Below are 17,762 nucleotides of genomic sequence, written 5' to 3' on the forward strand. Positions count from 1 at the left end.
GAGGGATACTGCCTAAGCCACCACTGGTAGGTGCTGTGCATAACCTCATGGAGGAATGATGACTATTAAGACAGGCTTGCTTTATTGCAAATCCTTAAAAAAAATAAAAAGTATGGGTCTGGTGAAACAGATGGTGGGGTTGGAGCCTGGAGATGCTGGGGCTGGCCGCTTTCTCCACCCTGGTCTTTTACATTCTCTCCTTCCCCTGTCTGCAGGTGGCTTCCTGCCTGCCCTAGGCCCCATGGCAGGCTTCAATCTGGCTGGGGTCAGGGTCCAGAGCTCTTGCTCCCCTCATTGTCACAGCCTATCCTTTTTGTTAGGGGACTATGGATGTCTGGCTAATGGCTAATATTAGCTTGTATGCTTCTCCAGGATGTTTCATCCCTTGCCCCAGAACACCGGCAACTTTAAGAAAGGGTGTTTTGTGCCTTATCCAAAAGGAGGCGCTGTGGGGGCAATTTTCTGCAGGAAGGGAGGGAAGGCAGACCTCTCCCCATCTCTGCTATGTGCCAGCCCTGCAGTGACACAGCCGGCTTTCCTGGAGCCGAGCCGCCCTATCATCAACCACTCTGCTTGAAGGAAGCCCCCTATTGACCTCACTATTCTCTATTTGCTCTAGTCCAGCATGAGCTGCATGGTGAAACTTTAATACATAAAATGTAATTATTGCCCCTCTACCACCATCCCCACCCCCCTCCCCCCGCCACCACTCTACCCCAGCAGAGTAAGCAGAAAGACAGAAAGCTCAGAGAAAGATCAGCTGAGTTGTTTAGGCTGCAGCCTTGCATTAGTCCGAGAGGTGGTGCTGTGAGTCTCCAGAGCTGAGCGGCAGAGAGGCCCTGGGAGACAGAGTGGGGACCATGATTGCTTTTCATCTCCTCCCCAATTCGATCTTCCCACTTTGGATGGTCATGTTGCAAGTTCCCCAAACAGCCTCTTTAAGTGGGTTCACATCTAAATCCTTAAGGGACATTTTGAGACCAAAGAAATTTGGGTCACTCGGCCTACTACTTGGGGTTCTTCAGCTGCCACTCCCCTTTGCAGCCTGCAAAGTCAAGGGCTCATCAGAGCCAATGCTGAGGCTGAAAACTCTCCAGTGGCAGTGGGTTACTTACATATCATTTACTACAATTCCCTATTTGACCTCTGTTAGTGAAAGGGGGTCTTGGATGGCAGCTGTCAAACTAGAGAGGGTGCAGATCCATCTGCAAACTGAGAACACATGCAGCAGGCCTCAAGTGCATTCCAGGGGCAGGTCGTGCAAAACGCTCCATGAATAAAGGCCACAGAAGTCTGGGATATGGGGCATGCCCTGTTTTCTTTCTTGGAGATTCACGGTGCACTTTTTTTAAAGCAGCAGTCCCCAACCTTTTTGGCACCAGGGACCGTTTACGTGGAAGACAATTTTTCCACAGACGGGGGTCAGGAGGATGGTTTCGGATGAAACTGCTCCACTTCAGATCAGGCATTAGATTCTCCTCAGGAGAGCACTACCTAGATCCCTCACATGCGCAGTTCACAACAGGGTTCACGGCCTGTGAAGATCTAATGCCCCCGCTGATCCGACAGGAGGCAGAGCTCACGCAATAATGCTGGCTCCCGCTGCTCACCTCCTACTGTGCAGCCTGGTTCCTAACAGGCCACAGATCCATCCATGGCCCGGGGGCTGGGGGCGCCTGCTTTAAAGGTTTTGTAAGAAGTCTTACAGAGAAGCCACTCAACTTTGTCAGAGCAGCATTCCCCAAACCTTGCTGACCACAGAACATGTATTCCCTACCCACTCCCTGGCATCCTGTGGAACTACTCTGCTGTGAGAGCTACTTTTAGAAACAGTTTTCTAGACTGCATTTGATTCTTTATAAATGTAAAGGGCCCTGGGGCAGGCCTCAGGCCATCCTCTATCATAACTGGTAGAACTTTCTAGACTGGTAGAGTTTCCAGATGATGGTGGGTGCTAGGGTGATGTTTCCTCAAGGATGGGGGGGACCAGCAGCTGGCATGCCTCCTCGGAAGGCACTGATCTTCAGGGACCCCTGGGAATGGGCATGGGGCCAAACTAGAGCCTGCTGGTGTGAACAGGAGTACTCATTGCTAGGTGAGCTGTTTCTGTGTTGTGTATTCCCAGGGAACCCTGCTTGGCCTCCTCTAGAACACAGCTCACGACTCCCTGCCCTTTCTCCTTCTCCTTTTGAACAGGGATTCAAAGGCTACTCTCCACAGTAAAATTCTCACAGACCAGAAGGTTCTGATTGTCTCTGTTACCTTATGTGGGAGAGAACACTAGGGAGAGGGTACATAATGGGCCCCCACACCAAATTCCAGAGACAAAAAAAATGGAAACTTCTCAAAATATGATAGAACTGTCAAAAAACCCATGAAACCGGCTATGCAAATTGTTAAACAAATCACAGTTCTACTCATTTGGCAAATGTAAAAATCATATAGATTTTTCATCCAAATACAAAACAAACAAACAAAAGCCAACCCTCTAAGCACTTGAGAAGAACCTGGAACATTCTTCTCTTGCAGCTTCAGCTATTTAGCTCTGCCCACCCTTTGGGTCTCAGGTCAAGTTCTCCCCAGAGAAGTCTCTCCCTGCCTAGGTGCAATCCTCACATTTTAGGCTCTCAAAATACTTTGGACCATTCCTTAAAGGCACCCAACCAAACAACTATTTCACAACTGTGTGTGTGTGTTTGTTGATGTCTCTTTCTTCTCTAAACTGTAAGCTCCATGTGGGCAGGGCCTGAGTCCATTTTAGATCTCCATTTTACTGTTGGTGGCTAGCATGGTGACGGCCACATGATAGATGCTCAATCAATATTTGCCAATGAATGAATTGATGAATGAAGACAGAAATGAATGAATGAGTGAATGAATGAGTCAAAAACTGAATCGTATCATTTTGTGTAGTGACCTGCCATTACCCCAGCCCCATAATCTGGCCAATGCCCTCCCCAGCCCTGGACACTGGGGGTGTTCAGCCTCTATAGGAACCCTAGCAGTGGCTGCTCCCAACCAGTCTCCACTCCCACCGGAAGCCCAGCAAGGGACAGGGAGGCCACTCACTCTCCTGTTCTCTGGCTTAGCCATGAGCCTGGCATAAAGGCCAAGGTGGCTCCCCGCTCCACGGATTCCCACCCGCTGCCCTCTGGGGCGTTTGGCTGCCCAGCCTGCCTTCCCGCTGGCCCTTACTTCTGCCAGGGCCTCGGCCTCCAGGGACTTGTGGTCCCCTAGGCTGCTGTGCCTGGTGGAACCGCAGGTCGACCTCATCGAGTGCCCTTCGGAGAGCGCCTTCTTGTCAGGGTAGTTGATGCTGCCAGCGCTCCCGAACGTCGCCATCCTCCGCTTCTCAGGGCTCTCGATCCTCCCCCGGGTGAGGGGGATTTTGTGGGGGCTGCTGGGGCAGGCAGCAGCCCGGGGTGGTGTGTCTATGCTGGGGCCCAGGCCCCGGGGCGGGCTGTGTGTGTCGCCCCCGCTTCGGCGTCTGGGGATGGCTGCTCCATCAGATCGTAACCGCACTCTGCAAAGGAGCCAGGGGGCGAGGGGCATGGGGCAGAGGTCAAGCCTGGCAAGTCTCAGAATGGGTGAGTCAACCCCATGCCACACACTGCACGCTAGTCTAAGGAGCGGGTACAGTAAAGCCTCATTCAGCCAGACCCTACAATTCCATAATGAAAGACCTGGCTCAGCACACAGCTCAGCAGCAGGGGGAGGTCTAACCTGTAAACATGAAAGCATTTGGAGCACGGTGCTTCCAGGCCACAGACAGCTGTGCTGCCAACCGCAAAATGCATCTGGTCTACACGCTAGGTCAAGGCCTAGAGGATTCCAACCCTGGAAACGCTTTGGCGATGGTTAGTTGGGCTCATGATACCCTCTGAAGCAGTTCAGACATTTCCATGATTCTGAGGGGCTTCTAATTGGTCTGAAGCTTTGAGGCTTGACTGTACCAAAGTTACCAGCACCCTGCAAGCACAGTTGGGGTCCCCTGGGAACTGAAGACACTCTAACGTTGCCACCCAACCCCCAATCTCCCCAGAAGAGGGCTCCTTCTGTGAGGCTTTTTTGGATCTTGGAAAACTAGTCATTCAAGAGTAAACACTGCATGGCTGGACAGCCCTTTTGTGCATTTGGTACCTTTCCCACTTCAGGGGGGCTCTGGTGGGGTGAAGAGGGGATTAGGTTGTGTTTCAGGAAGGTGAGTTCTTGCCCTGTGTCTGCCGCGTGCTTTCCTGTGTCCTCTCTCAAGCCCACTTTATTAATCTGTGAAGTGGGTTTCAGTAAGATCCTTTGCCCACCCTTTACCTTTGCTTCAAGTGGGTTTGAAAGCACCTTGAAGATAAGAGGTTCTATACACAGGAGATTTGGCTGCATCCTACAGAGGTCACCAAGAGTCTGAAGGGCTAGAAGTGGTGAGGGGAGAGGGAGAGGGACCGTGTGTTGGGAATGGATTATGACTAGGGACCACCAGTGATTCAGATCCTAGTGCCACCAGCCAAGCTAAGCAGTGCTTGTGGGTGCCCCAGCAGGACAAAAGCATAGGTATTGGAAAGGAAGCAGTACTTAGAAAGAAAGAACAAGAACAAAGGAGGTGAGGGCAGGGGACAAGGGAGAGGAAAAGAGAGGCAGAAGATATGGTCCTCCTAGAAGTCAGGGGACCATAACTTCTTTGTCTGCCTACGCCAGCCTTCCACTTCCCTGACCTTCTCAATTCCACCATAGTGCCCCGAGCTATCTGCTGAACTGAATGGAATTTGCAGAAAAGAGGCATCAGGATTTTTGCTGAAATAAATTCATAAATTGTGTGTTCCCACTGCGACTGATTTTTTTGGGGTCTATCTGCAAATACCTACATGTGTGGGCTGACCACATGACCCCTCCACTGGAAAAAACATAGAATATGACATTTTGAGAGTGTGACTAAAAAGGCAGTGAGAAACTGTCAGCTTTGCTTTTCTTTTCTTCTTATTTCCTCATTAATTTTTAAAAAAATAACCACATACTTTGGATTATACCTGTTCTCAGAAGGACATGCACAGCTCCTTGCCTGGTAGAAAGGTTATGTGACACAGCCTGGTCCACACATAGGGAGCGAAGAAATTGGTAATACTGCTCCCTCCAAATAAGTGGGTGGAGTCGAGTGTCAATTTCCTTCTCAACACATGAGTAGGTGTGAGTTTTCTGTTTATGTAGTGCGTTTCGGGGAATATGTGAGCTTTACATTTTTAAATATAACAACTCAGTTCTACAACAGAAAGCTGGAAGGAGGTGCAGGAACTGGAGACAGGTAGGAAAAATACTTGCCAATTTGTATCTCTCTCACACATTATTATTTTAAATAAAAAAGCACTGAGTTCCCAACACATGTCTTTCCTCCTCCTCCCGGCAACACAGGCTGGATGGTTCTATACCTGGCCTTCTTGGGCCAATGACAGCCAGCCCGCCCAGTGTGCCCATTTCATTTTGTGGGGAACAGGGGGCTGCAGTAGGCTCCTTCTCTCCTCTCTGCCCTTGTGCTTCTCCCAAATCAGACATGAACAGGATTGACACTAGCAGGGAAAAAATGAATCCGCACATCCTACCGGCCCATCACCCCCCCAAAGCCGTAATCCGAGATGTGCTCCGTGGGGGACTGGAGGTCGTTTTTGGAAGAGGCCTTGTCATCCAGCAATGGCCCACTGCTGGCCTCGCTGTCAGCCTTCTGGCTCAGGCTGTCGGAGAAGGCATCATCCCTGGGGAGAAGACAGACATGAATTGGAGGCACCTTCCCCCAAAGAACCCAGCATATACAGAGCTCCCTGATATGTGTCTGAGGGGCTGAATTAACACAACTTATGGTTACTTTGTGCCCACAGCGCTTGCTAGGCCACTGCCCACTGCGTGCCTTCCCACCACGCATGCCCATTGCAACACTCCTGGTCAGTTTCCGCAGCTGGGACCCTCTTCTGTCCCACACCTACCTCCTCCTTTTTTCTCTTCTAGCTTGTTCATTCCCAGGCAGCTCCAGGCTAGGACAAGCTAAATGCTGCAGGGTGTGTTGGAGAAATGGGGGGATGGAGTCCGCAGGCTGAGCACCGAGGGCTGAGTGCTGAGTCTCTGTGTGACTCCATGAGAAATGGCTTCTGGCTAAGCAAGGGAGGAAGAAGCTGCCTCTGCCCCTCACCTCCCCACCCAGGGCTTGGGCCACTGTGAGGTGGCTCACAAGCTTGTTGGGGTGCCCTGCCGGCCTCCTTCCATGGCCCTCTGCTGTGGTGACTTGTCCCTGATCTCAGAGGTCTGGGGACTTCGGGAGGCTGCCAAGGGCCCTCCACTGTGGCATTCCTCTGGCAGTCTGCTTGGCCCTGGCCTTTTCTCTGGCTGAGACGCCCTCTCTCCCATCACAATGTGGGCTGTTGATCCCCTTCCCTTGAGGCTCAGCTTGGTGGCTGCCTCTATGGTAAATCTGTTCTGCCGAGCCTGACCAGAGCTCCCAAGGAAGGTGTGCACTGGAAGCTTCCATGGCTTTCAAAGGAATGGAAAGTGCAGACTTTTTGTGGTAGGACTAGGCATTTGGGATGCAGGGCTCTTTTTCATTAACCCCTGAAATTATTTTTTAAAAAATAGTACCCTATTAATCAGAAACAAGGGCATGTTTCTGCCCATCCCCTAAGAGAGCTACCTCTGGAGTGTAGAACCGTAGGCAGGGGAGGCCTAGGAGGTGGAGGCACATGGCAGGATCCCCTGGATACTGAGAGTCCTGGTGGGTGATGGCAAACCCTGGGGGCTGCCAGCTGCATCAGGATATAGGCCAGAGGCACCCAACACCGTTTCTGTGTGCTCAGAAGGAGGAATTTGGATATCCGTTAAGTGGATCACCATTTAAAGGGAAGTTAGATATTACCCATTGTTAGAGAAGAACAAGCGTATGATATCAAGGAGAGCAAATTGCTGGCATACAAGCTAGCACTCCCCTACGGTGCCCATCCCAGACATCACTAATCTATTTCGGCATTCTTCACAGAAGTCTCGACTCCACTCACATGTCCTGTACAACTATGTACTGATGGGGGATGAGTCCATCCACGCCGTTGTGCCGGCCCTCCCACCAGTCCTCCGAGGCGCGGTGGTACAGGAGCAGCGAGGCCCCCTTCTTGAAGGATAGCTCACGTGGGGACCGTCCCATGTAGTCAAACTTGGCGATAGCCTCGATCTGCTCCACTTCTGGAAGGAAATCAAGGGAAAAAGCGTCTCTGAGGTCAGCAAAGTGGCAGCTCAGGAGCCTCACTCAGATGGCCCTGGCTTCTCTGGGGAAGGATAGACTGCACAGCTGGTGAGAACATGGACAGAACGCCTGGTGGGCTGGGGCTCAGGACCCTGGGGTCCTAGACTCAGATCCACTCTCCACCCTGCAACCTCAGGCAAACCATCAAACCCTCAAAATGTAAAGAGGGAGCTGATACATGCTCCTTTTCCACTGCCCTTCTTGTTCTCTACTTTTTAATGCTCATTAAGACAATATTGTAGAATTTTCGTTTTCTTCTACCCCTTAACACAAGTTCTATTAATATTTCTATTTTTCTATGCACCCTTTTCCTCTTTGTCATTTATAATACTTTTAGTAATTTTTAATCTTTTGAGAGGCCACATCATGTATGCAGACTCTAACCTGCAAAATCCGATACAGGATTTTAAGGGTACCCAGACTCTTCAAAGCTCATTGTTAAGGACTGAATTGTGTATCCCTCAAATCTATATGTTGAAGCCCTCACCCACAACGTGACTGTATTTTAGAGGCTTTAATTAATGTAAATGAGGTGATTAAAGTTAAATGAGGTCATAATGGTGGGGTCATAATCCTAGTGCTGGTGTCTTTATAAGAGGAACAGAGGCTGGGCGTGGTAGCTTATGCCTATAAGCCCAACACTTCGGGAGGCTGAGGCAGGAGGATCGCTTGAGTCCAGGAGTTTGAGACCAGCCTGGGCAATATAGTGAGACCTCATTTCCAAAAAAAAAATTTTTTTTAATTAGCTGGGTGTGGTAGCACATGCCTGTGGTGCCAGCTACTCTAGGGCCCAAGGCAGGAAGATCACTTGAGCCTGGGAGGTTGAGGCTGCAGTGAGCCATGATCATGCCACTGTACTCCAGCTTGGGTGACAGAGCAAGACCCTGTCTCGAAACAAACAAACAAAAGTTCTTGTACAAAAGTGCATAGCTTAGTACAGATATTCATGAGGTATTCGGTTGACAGCAGCTGTCATGACTGTGATTATAATTATTAATGGATTTGGCCTATGGGATGGGTCCAGAGAAGAGATGTTAAACTGCAGAGAGTTTAAGTGGTTTAAACTGTATGGTTTAAGGACCATACGACTAGTGATATTTGGGGAAGAGACTTTTTGGGGAGCAGGGGGTTGTGCCTACAGTTTATTCCACCTGTTTTATAGTTTCTACCCTAAGAAGTGTCCATATGTGGTAGAAAACTGATTTTGTATAGGTATTAATGTTTTAATATTTTAAAGTAAGCACAAAGAGGTTTAACATTATAATTCTTACTTTTTTTTATTTTAATAGAACAGAAGAGTAACAAAAGCAACCCCTGCTCTCTCTCTCTAGCCTGTAGATAGCTTCTCCATGCTGAGCTTTCTTGGGGCTCTCTATCTGCTCCATTCACTGTGGACAATCTCGTCTTCATCGATCTATTCATCCACCTGTCCATCACATAGTTAAGCTCAGAACATTTGGCTTTACCATTTTTTAGTTGTGTGACCTTGGGATACTTAGTTTTTCTTTCTGTGCCTCAGTTTCCTCATCTGTTAAATGGAAATGGTAATAAATAGCACCTATCTTACAGGGTTATTAGAAGGATTAAGTGAGTGAATATACATGAAGTGCTTGCAACAGTGTCTGGCACATAGTACCCTATAAGAGTTACACACATGTTGTTACCAGAGGCTGGTGCACTTCTAAGGGCCACGGATGGCATGGAAAATCAAAGAGCAGGAGGAGGAAACTCCCTTGTTCACTCCCCATCACTCCCCACCACACACATGCACCAGGGCTCCCCTCTGGAAGCAATTGGCTCAAGAAGACCATGCTTGTGTCCCCATGAGATGCAGTGGCTTTGGGATGTATTTAGCTCTTAGTGACTGAGGCAGCCTTCTGCAGGGAGCAGGCCTCAAACAGTCAAGTCAGCTTCCCCAGCTAGCTACCTGACAAATGTCTTTAAATGCTATTCTAACCTGGGTGTTGGGAGAGAAGGAAGGAGGGAAGGAGGTGGGGAAATGACAGCACCACTAAATGGGTCAGATTAACTCAGATCTTGACTCAGAGTCACATTCTCAGTAAAACAAACAGAGATCTTGGTCCTTCTCTCTGCAGCATCTTTGAATCTCACATCCGGCCGTGTGCTGGAACTGCTTACTAGCCCATCTGCCTGCCTCGTTACAAGAGTCAGAAAGGCCGGAGGGTTTGCAAGGGCAGGAGCTGAGCCCAGACAGCTGCGTGCTCCTGGGTTCGCCCAGGGACTTCCTCTGACCCAGATTCCCCAAACTAAGAAAGGCGCTGACCTAAGCAGAGGTTTTCTGATACTCAGAGGGGCACAGAGGGGCTGCCTCCGGTTTCTGCCTTTACCATCACCAGAGCCTCCAGCAATCACTGGACAGCAGCCTGAAGTTGGAAGAGTGGGGCAGCAGGGGCAGCAGAAAATGTGAGGGAAAGAAAACAGGAGGAACAGGGCTGAACCTCCAGCTCAGAGAAAGCACGTGTGTTTGCAGACGTCGTTACATAAGTGTGTGTGGTGGAAACAGTAATAACAGCTCCCATTGATTACTAAGTCTGTTATTTGGGCTTCTCGTGCCTGAAACAGAATATGTTTCTCCCCCTCATCACTCTCCCACACTCTGTTACCCAAACTTACTTCATTCCCTCATCTTCCCCATCTCAGGAAACAGAACTGCTGTCCACCTGCTCACCCAGGCCAATGCCCTGGCATGGCTCTGCCCACCTCATCCATTAGCGACTCCTTCAGAGTGTCCCCTGGATCTGACCATGGCTCACCACCTCCCATGCCACCCTCTTCACTTCCATACTTGCTTAGGTAGAGCCGCTTCTCCCCACAGCAGCCTAAAGGGTCCTTTACAATCATACAATCACATCATGAAACTCCCCTGTTCAAAATCCTCAGAAGGCTTCCCATGGATGCTGGAACAAAATCCCAGTGTCTTACCACTGCTCATAAGGCCCTCCAGGATCCTAATCGCAGAGACCTCTGAGACCTCATCTTCTCTGTCTCTCTCTCTCCTTCACTAGCTCAATCTGCTCTTGCCTCACTAACCTTCTTGATGTTTTTCCTCCAACATCCTAGTATGACATTTTTAAAACACAAAGTAAAATTGAAAGAATTTCACAGTGAACATGCATGGAACACAACTAAATTCCGCTATGCACATTTTACGATGCTAGATGTATCATATATCTATCCACCCCTCTATCCGTCTTATTTTTTAATGATTTTTAAGTTATAAACATCAGTATATTTTATCTCTAAACACTTCAGCATAAATATTCATAGAGGTTTTTTTTTCTTTTTCTTGAGACAGGGTCTCACTCTGTCACCCAGGCTGGAGTGCAGTGGTGCAATCACGACTCACTGCAACTTGAACCTCCTGAGATCAAGCAATTCTTCCACCTCAGCCTCCTGAGTAGCTGGGACCACAGGCACATGCCGCCATGCCCAGCTAATTTTTTAAGTTTTTGTAGCAACGGGGGGGTCTCACTATGTTGCCCAGGCTGGTCTCGAACTTCTGGACTCGAGCGATCCTCCTTCCTTGGCCTCCCAAAGTGCTGGGATTACAGGCGTGAGCCACCACCCCCAGCTACAGAGCCTTCTTGATGCTTTTAAAACATGACAAGTGTCTTCCCTTTACAGGGCCTTTGTGCTTCCTATTGCTTCTCCCTGGGATGCCTTTCTGCCAGATCTTTGCATTCATCCACACTCAACAAATATGTATTAATGCTATGTGCCGTTTGCTAATTTCATTCAGGTCTGTACTCAAATGTCATTGCCTTACCAAGGCCTTTCCCAGCCGCTCCCAACTACAAGAGCCCCAACTGCCAAATCACTTTCTAACACCTTCTCTTGCTTTATGTCTCTTCATGGCACTTATCACAACCTGAAATTTATGTGTGTGTGTATGATGTGTGTATTTATGTGTTTGTGGTATGGGTGTGTGTATATATATACATATATATATGTATATATACACATACATATACATACACATATGTGTATATGTACACACATATAATTTTGAAACTTTACTATCAATCTTTCCTACCAATGTGTGGGTACCATTAGGACAGAGATTTTCTTTTCTTTCCTACTGTATTCTGACTCCTAGAACAGACCCTAGGACAAACAGGCACTCAATACATATTTATTGCTTGCATGAACAAATTAAGCTTTTACTGGTACCAGGTGTTCTACTTACATTATCACATTTAATCCCATAACAACATTTGAGGCACTACCCTCATTTCATAGATGAGGGAACTGAAGCTGGGTTGAATGATGGGCCTAGGGTTGGGTCACACCAGTAGATACAGTGATGAGCTAACATCTGAGCTCAGGTCCCAGACATCATTAATAGAGGCTTCTAGATGTTTTTGAATTGTGCTAAGCTTATTCCTGCCACAAGGTCTTTGCATCTGTACAGTGTAAATTGACTATATAGATATACAATGCTCTGTGTTTGATGCAATTCAACTCCTGTGTATTGAGAGGCTAATTGTACCAGGTAAAAACTCTGTGGGCTCTACAGTGAGGGAAGAGATGAACAGCCCAGCCCCTGAGCTAGAGGAACGGTTGAGACTGTCTCAGTAGGGGCCTGGCTGGAGTCACATTTTAGGAAAATCACTCCAGTGGCAAAGCAGAGCAGTGGAGGGATTGGAGGGGAGAGGCTGGAGGCAGCAGTGGTTCAGAGGCTGCTACACTGGTGCAGCCTCTGAACTAGCATGGGCTAGACATGGGCTTTTCCGGAGATGAAAAGACATGTTGAAGCTTTGCTTTTATTTCAGAATCTGAAGGTTGGACATTTATCCTTCTCTACCCATCAAATCCCTCCCTCTAGCCATGCCATTCCAGAGAACTCTGTTATAGGTCATGAGTCCTGCCTGCATGAAAGAGGGGATGGCTCCATTCCTCTCAATACCACTTATGTCCCTCTGCCTACCCCACCCCCTACTTCATCCCCAGAAGTGAGAACACTAATCTCATGCAACCAGTTTACTAGAGGCCAAGTCACTGTATCAAAGGCTGAGAATGTGGGTGTACCTTCTCTTCTCCCTCACCCTCCCTGTGATGAGAGTAATGACAGAAGCCAGGGCCTGTTTACAGGGTCCCTCTTTTCTCCCCTTCTCACTCATGACCTTGGGTTCTTTCTTTGCATTCGGTGGTGGCACCAGCTGATATTGAGATTTAGATTTAATTTAAAAGGAAAGGAGTGAGACCAACCTCTGGGATGACAGCATGAAGAGCTCCCCAGGGAAACTCGAGAAAAAATATAAAAAGAAAAAGAAAAAGAAATATTTCAAGCCCCTGGAAATGGTCCTAAGGGCAAAAAGCAAGTGAAGAAACATCTATTCAAGAAAATCTATAAAAATTTAGTGAGAAAGGTGAAAATTTCTGTTACTTGAACCAAGACTGCTCCCTCCCTCTACTCCTGCTCCAAGCTTGGGGAGATGGAGGCTCCAACCCAGATGACTGCAGTCAAGCACACAGGGCTTCCTCTCCCTTTACCACCTTCTAGTCACAGGGCTTTCTTCCTGGAAGGAGCAGGAGCTCAGTGATTCTCATCCTGCTCCCACTACCTGTTGCTGAGGCTAAGTCCCAGGTGAGTGGAGTGGAGAGACCAGGGCTTCATTCTTTCACACAACCCCTACTCATGGAATGGTGGCTGTACTTTGGGCATGGCACCACTGAAAATGTGGGGGTTCTATCAACCTTGCCCCAGCTTGTGAGGTGGTGGTTGCATGGCAGGAGAGGGAAGTTAAGAGGGTCTCTGGCTGCCCCTCCACAAAGCACTCAGCGGGGACATCACTCAGAAGATGCCATTGTCTCCATCCCCAGTCTCAGAGTCCTAGCTCAGAGATTTTCCCATGGGGGAGAACCATCCCGTAAAACAGACAGCTCCTAATCTTATCCCAAAGGAATTGACTTCAGTTGCAACAGAGCTTGGAGAAGTTCAAGTTGAAGGGGACTCTCAAGAACAGTGGAGGTCGTGTTGAAGGGCAATCCAGTGATGGTTCATGAATGTAATGAATATAGAAGCTAGACTATAACCCAGATAGTTAGCAGAGGAGAACCAGGGAATAAGACAGCCAGGAGAAGAACTCCTGGGATCAGAACAAATATCAAACATTGACTTCAGAAACTATCCCTACAATGGGGACAGAACTTGACTGCATTAATCTGTAGAGCAATTTAGGACCAAGGGCACTGCTGAAAGAATAGCAATCATCCAGCAATTAGTAGAGATTAACAGCCGGAAAGGATCAGGGAAAGAGACTTCTACCAAACCCACTGTCATCTCAGGGAAGGAGAACCCTACCAAAACCACTGTCATCCCACAGAGCAATATTTCCATATGTCACTGAAATTAAGCTAGTATAAATAGAAGCTCATTCAAATAAGATGTATATGGTAAACCTTAGAGAAACTGCTAAAAAATAACTCAAAAATAGTAAGAGCAGAATACTGGTTGTCAGAGGCTAGGAAGGAAGGGGAGGGGATATGGGGAGCGATTGCTCAACAGGTACAATGTTAGAGTTAGTTAGGATAAATAAGTTCTGGTGTGCTATTTTACAGTAGATTGACTATAGTTAACAATAATGTATTGTATGTTTCAAAATAGCTGGAATAGAGGAGATTTTGAATGTTCACACCACAAAGAAACAATATATTTATAACATGATGAATATACTGCTTACCCGAATTTAATCATTACACAATGTATGCATGTATTGCAATATCACATTGTATCCAATAAATATGTCCAATTATCTGTCCATCAAAAATTAAATAAAACTTCCAAAAATAACTCAAAAATATAGTGAAAACATCATTAAAGAAGTTTAAATGCTATATTAGAAAATATTCACTAAATGCTATGTTAGAAAATATGCAAAAGAAATCGGTAAAGAAGGAATAGAGGAACAAAAAAGATATGAGACACACAGAAAACAAAAAGTAAAATGGCAGACAAAAATCCAACTATATAAGTGGTAATATTAAATGTGAATGGATTAAACAATCCAATTAAAATGCAGAGATGATCAGACTGGATAAAATAACATAATTTAAAAGACACACTTTAGATTCAAAGATACAATTAGAGTGAAAGTGAAAGGATGGAAAAATATATTATACAAACTGGAACCACAGGAAAGCTAGAATGACTATACTAATATCGATAAAATAGACTTTAAAACTAAAAATACTGCTAGAGATAAATGGCAGCATTTCCTAATGATAAAAATTTTGATCTACCAAGATAAAAACAATTATAAACAAAATGTACCTAATAAAAGATTAGCAAAATACATGAAGCAAAAATGGACAAAAACAAAGAAAGAAATAGAAAATTCAAAAATAATTGTTAGAGACTTCAATACCCCATTCTCAATAACGGAAAGAACAACTAGACAGAAGATCAAAGAGGAAATAGAAGACTTAAACAACACTATAAACCAACTAGACCTAACAGGCATGTATAGAACACACCACTCAGCAAGAGACTATACATTCTTTCTAACTGCACATGGAACATTCTCTTGGGTATGCCCTATGCTAGTCCATAAAACTAACCTCAATAATTCAAAATCATACAAATAATACAAAATGTGTTCTTCTACCACAGTGGGATAAAATTATTGATTTCTTCTATGGAAGAAGTTTCTTCTAAAGTAGGAATCAATAGCAGGAAAAAAACTGGGAAACTGACAAATAGGCAAAAATTACACAGCATACTGCTAAACAACTAATGGTTGAAGAAAAAAATCAAAAGAGAAATCTTTGAGATGAATGAAAATGAAGATACAACATATCAAAACTTATGGGATGCAGCTAAAGCAGTGCTTAGAAGGAAATGTATGACTGTAAATGCCTATATTAGGGAAAAAAAAACAAACCTCAAATCAATAACCTAAACTTCCACCTTAAGACACTGGAAAAAAAAGTGCAAACTAAACCTAGAGCTAGCAGAAGGAAGGAAATAATAAAGATTAGAGCAGAAATTAATAAAATAGAGAATAGAAAAACAATAGAGAAAATCATGAAACCAAAAGCTGGTTCTTTGAAAAGATCAATGAAATTGACAAGCCATTAGCTAAATAAACCAAGAAAACATGAGAGAGGATTCAAATGATTAGAATCAGATATGAAAGAGGGGACGTTACTACCATTATTTTACAGGAGAAAAAGGATCATAAAGAAGTACTATGAACAATTATATGCCAACAAGTTGGATATCTTAGATGAAATTAATAAATTCCTAGAAAGAAGCAAACTATTGAAACTGACTTAAGAAGAAAAAAAAATGAATACACTTATAACAAGAGATTGAATCAATCATCAAAAAACTACCCACAAATAAATGCCCAGGCCCAGATGGCTACATTGTTGAATTCTACCAAACATTTAAAAAAGAATGAGTAATAATTCCTTATAAAGTCTTCCAAAAACTAGAAGAGAAGGGAACACTGCTCAACTAATTTCACCAGGCAAGTATTACCCTGATACCAAAACCAGACAAAGATATCACAAGAAAACTACAGACCAGTATTTCTTATGAATATGGATACAAATATCCTCTACAACATGCCAGCAAACCCGGCCAGGCACGGTGGCTCATGCCTGTAATCTCAGCACTTTGGGAGGCAGAGCTGGGCGGATAACTTGAGGTCAGGAGTTTGAGATCAGCCTGCAATATGGCAAAATCCTGTCTCTACTGAAAATACAAAAAATTAGCCTGGTATGGTATCGGGCACCTGTAATCTCAGTTACTCTGGAGGCTGAGGCAGGAGAATCACCTGAACCCAGGAGGCAGAGGTTGCAGTGAGCCAAGATTGCGCCACTGCACTACAGCCTGGGTGACAGAGTGAGATTCCATCTCAAAACAAACAAACAAACAAACAAACAAAAAAATCACTAGCAAGCCAAATGCAGTAGCATAAAAAGAACTATGCTCCATGCACAAGTGGAATTTATCCCAGGACTGCCAAATTGGTTTAACATCTAAAAATAATTAATGTAATGCATCTTATCAGTAAAATAAAAAACAAAAATCACACAATCATCTTAATAGATGAAGAAAAAGCACTGACAAAATCTAATATCCTTTCAAGATAAAACACTCAACAAACTAGGAATAGAAGGGAACTTCCTCAACCTGACAAACGGCATCTATGAAAAACCCACAGCTAACATCATACGTAACAGTGAAATACTGGATGCTTTCCCCATAAGATCAGCAGTTAGACAAGGATGTTCACTCTCATCACTTCAGTGTTGTACTGGAGATTCTAGCTGGGCCAATTGGGCAAGAAAAAGAAATAAAAGGTATCCAAACTGGAAAAGAAGTAAAAATATATCTATTCATAGACAATATAATCTTATATATTAAAAAAATAAGGACATCACTAAAAACTATTTGACTGGATGAACAAGTTCAGCAAGGTTGCAGGATACAAGAACAATATATTAAAATCAATTATATTTCCATACACTCATAATGAACAATTCAAAAGTGAAATTAAGAAAACAATTTCACTTACATTAGCATAAAAAGAATAAAATACAGAGGAATAAAGCACTGACAAAATCTAATATCCTTTCAAGACAAAAGGATAAAAGGCACTCTGTAGTTGCCACTCTGGCAACTACAAATCATTGTTGAAAAAAATTAAAGATCTAAATAATTGGCAAAACATCCTGTGTTTATGGATCAGAAGACTTAACACTACTAAGAGGGTGATATTTCCAACTGACCTATAGATTTAATGCAATCCCTATCAGAATCCTGGCTAACTTCTTTGTAGAAATTGACAAGCTGATTCTAAAATTCATATGTAATCACAAGAAACCCAGAATAGCCAAAACAATCTTGAAAACGAAGGACAAAGTTGGAGGACTTAAACATCCCAATTTCAAAGCTTACTACAAAGCAACAGTAATGAAGACAGTATAGTACCCACACAGAGATAGACATATAGGTCAGTGGAATAGCATTGCAAGTTCAAAAATAAACCCATACACCTATAGTCAAAGGACTTTTTTTAACAAGGGTGCTAAGACCATTCAATGTGGAAAAGAATAATTTTGTTCAACTAATAGTGCTGGGACAACTGGAGAGCCACATACAAAGGAATAAAGTTTGACCATTACCTTATGCCAAAATTAACTCAAAATAGATCAAAGATCTAAATGTAAGACCTAAAACTCTAAAACTCTTAAAAGAAAATACAGGACTACATCCTCATGAACTTGGATTCGGCAAAGGCCTCTTAGATATAACACCAAAAGCACGCGCAACAAACGAAAAAATAGATGAATGGAACTCAGTCAAAATGAAATACTTTCGTGCTTCAAAGGGTATCACCAATAAAAAGGCAAGCCACAGAATGGGAGAAAATATTTGGAAATTGTATATCTGATAAGGGACTTAGATCTAGAATATATAAAGAGCTGTTATGATCTAGAATATATAAAGAGCTGTTACAACTCA

At 44.9% G+C, this 17,762-nt stretch overlaps 1 protein-coding gene across 6 annotated transcripts in view; it reads right to left on the reverse strand.

Moving 5' to 3' along the window:
* The window catches only part of SRGAP3 (SLIT-ROBO Rho GTPase activating protein 3), a 380,154-nt gene that overhangs the window by 6,742 nt on the left and 355,650 nt on the right, over positions 1–17,762 (reverse strand). For all 6 annotated transcript variants that reach the window (XM_034955696.2, XM_034955697.2, XM_034955698.3 and 3 more), the window contains 3 exons: positions 7,023–7,203; positions 5,586–5,735; positions 3,196–3,523 (listed from right to left, as the gene is read on the reverse strand). In XM_034955696.2, coding sequence (XP_034811587.1) covers positions 3,196–3,523; positions 5,586–5,735; positions 7,023–7,203 — 659 coding nt within the window. The remainder of the gene's footprint in view (positions 1–3,195; positions 3,524–5,585; positions 5,736–7,022; positions 7,204–17,762) is intronic.

Source organism: Pan paniscus, chromosome 2 (assembly GCF_029289425.2).
Source record: "Pan paniscus chromosome 2, NHGRI_mPanPan1-v2.0_pri, whole genome shotgun sequence".
Lineage (NCBI taxonomy): Eukaryota > Metazoa > Chordata > Mammalia > Primates > Hominidae > Pan > Pan paniscus.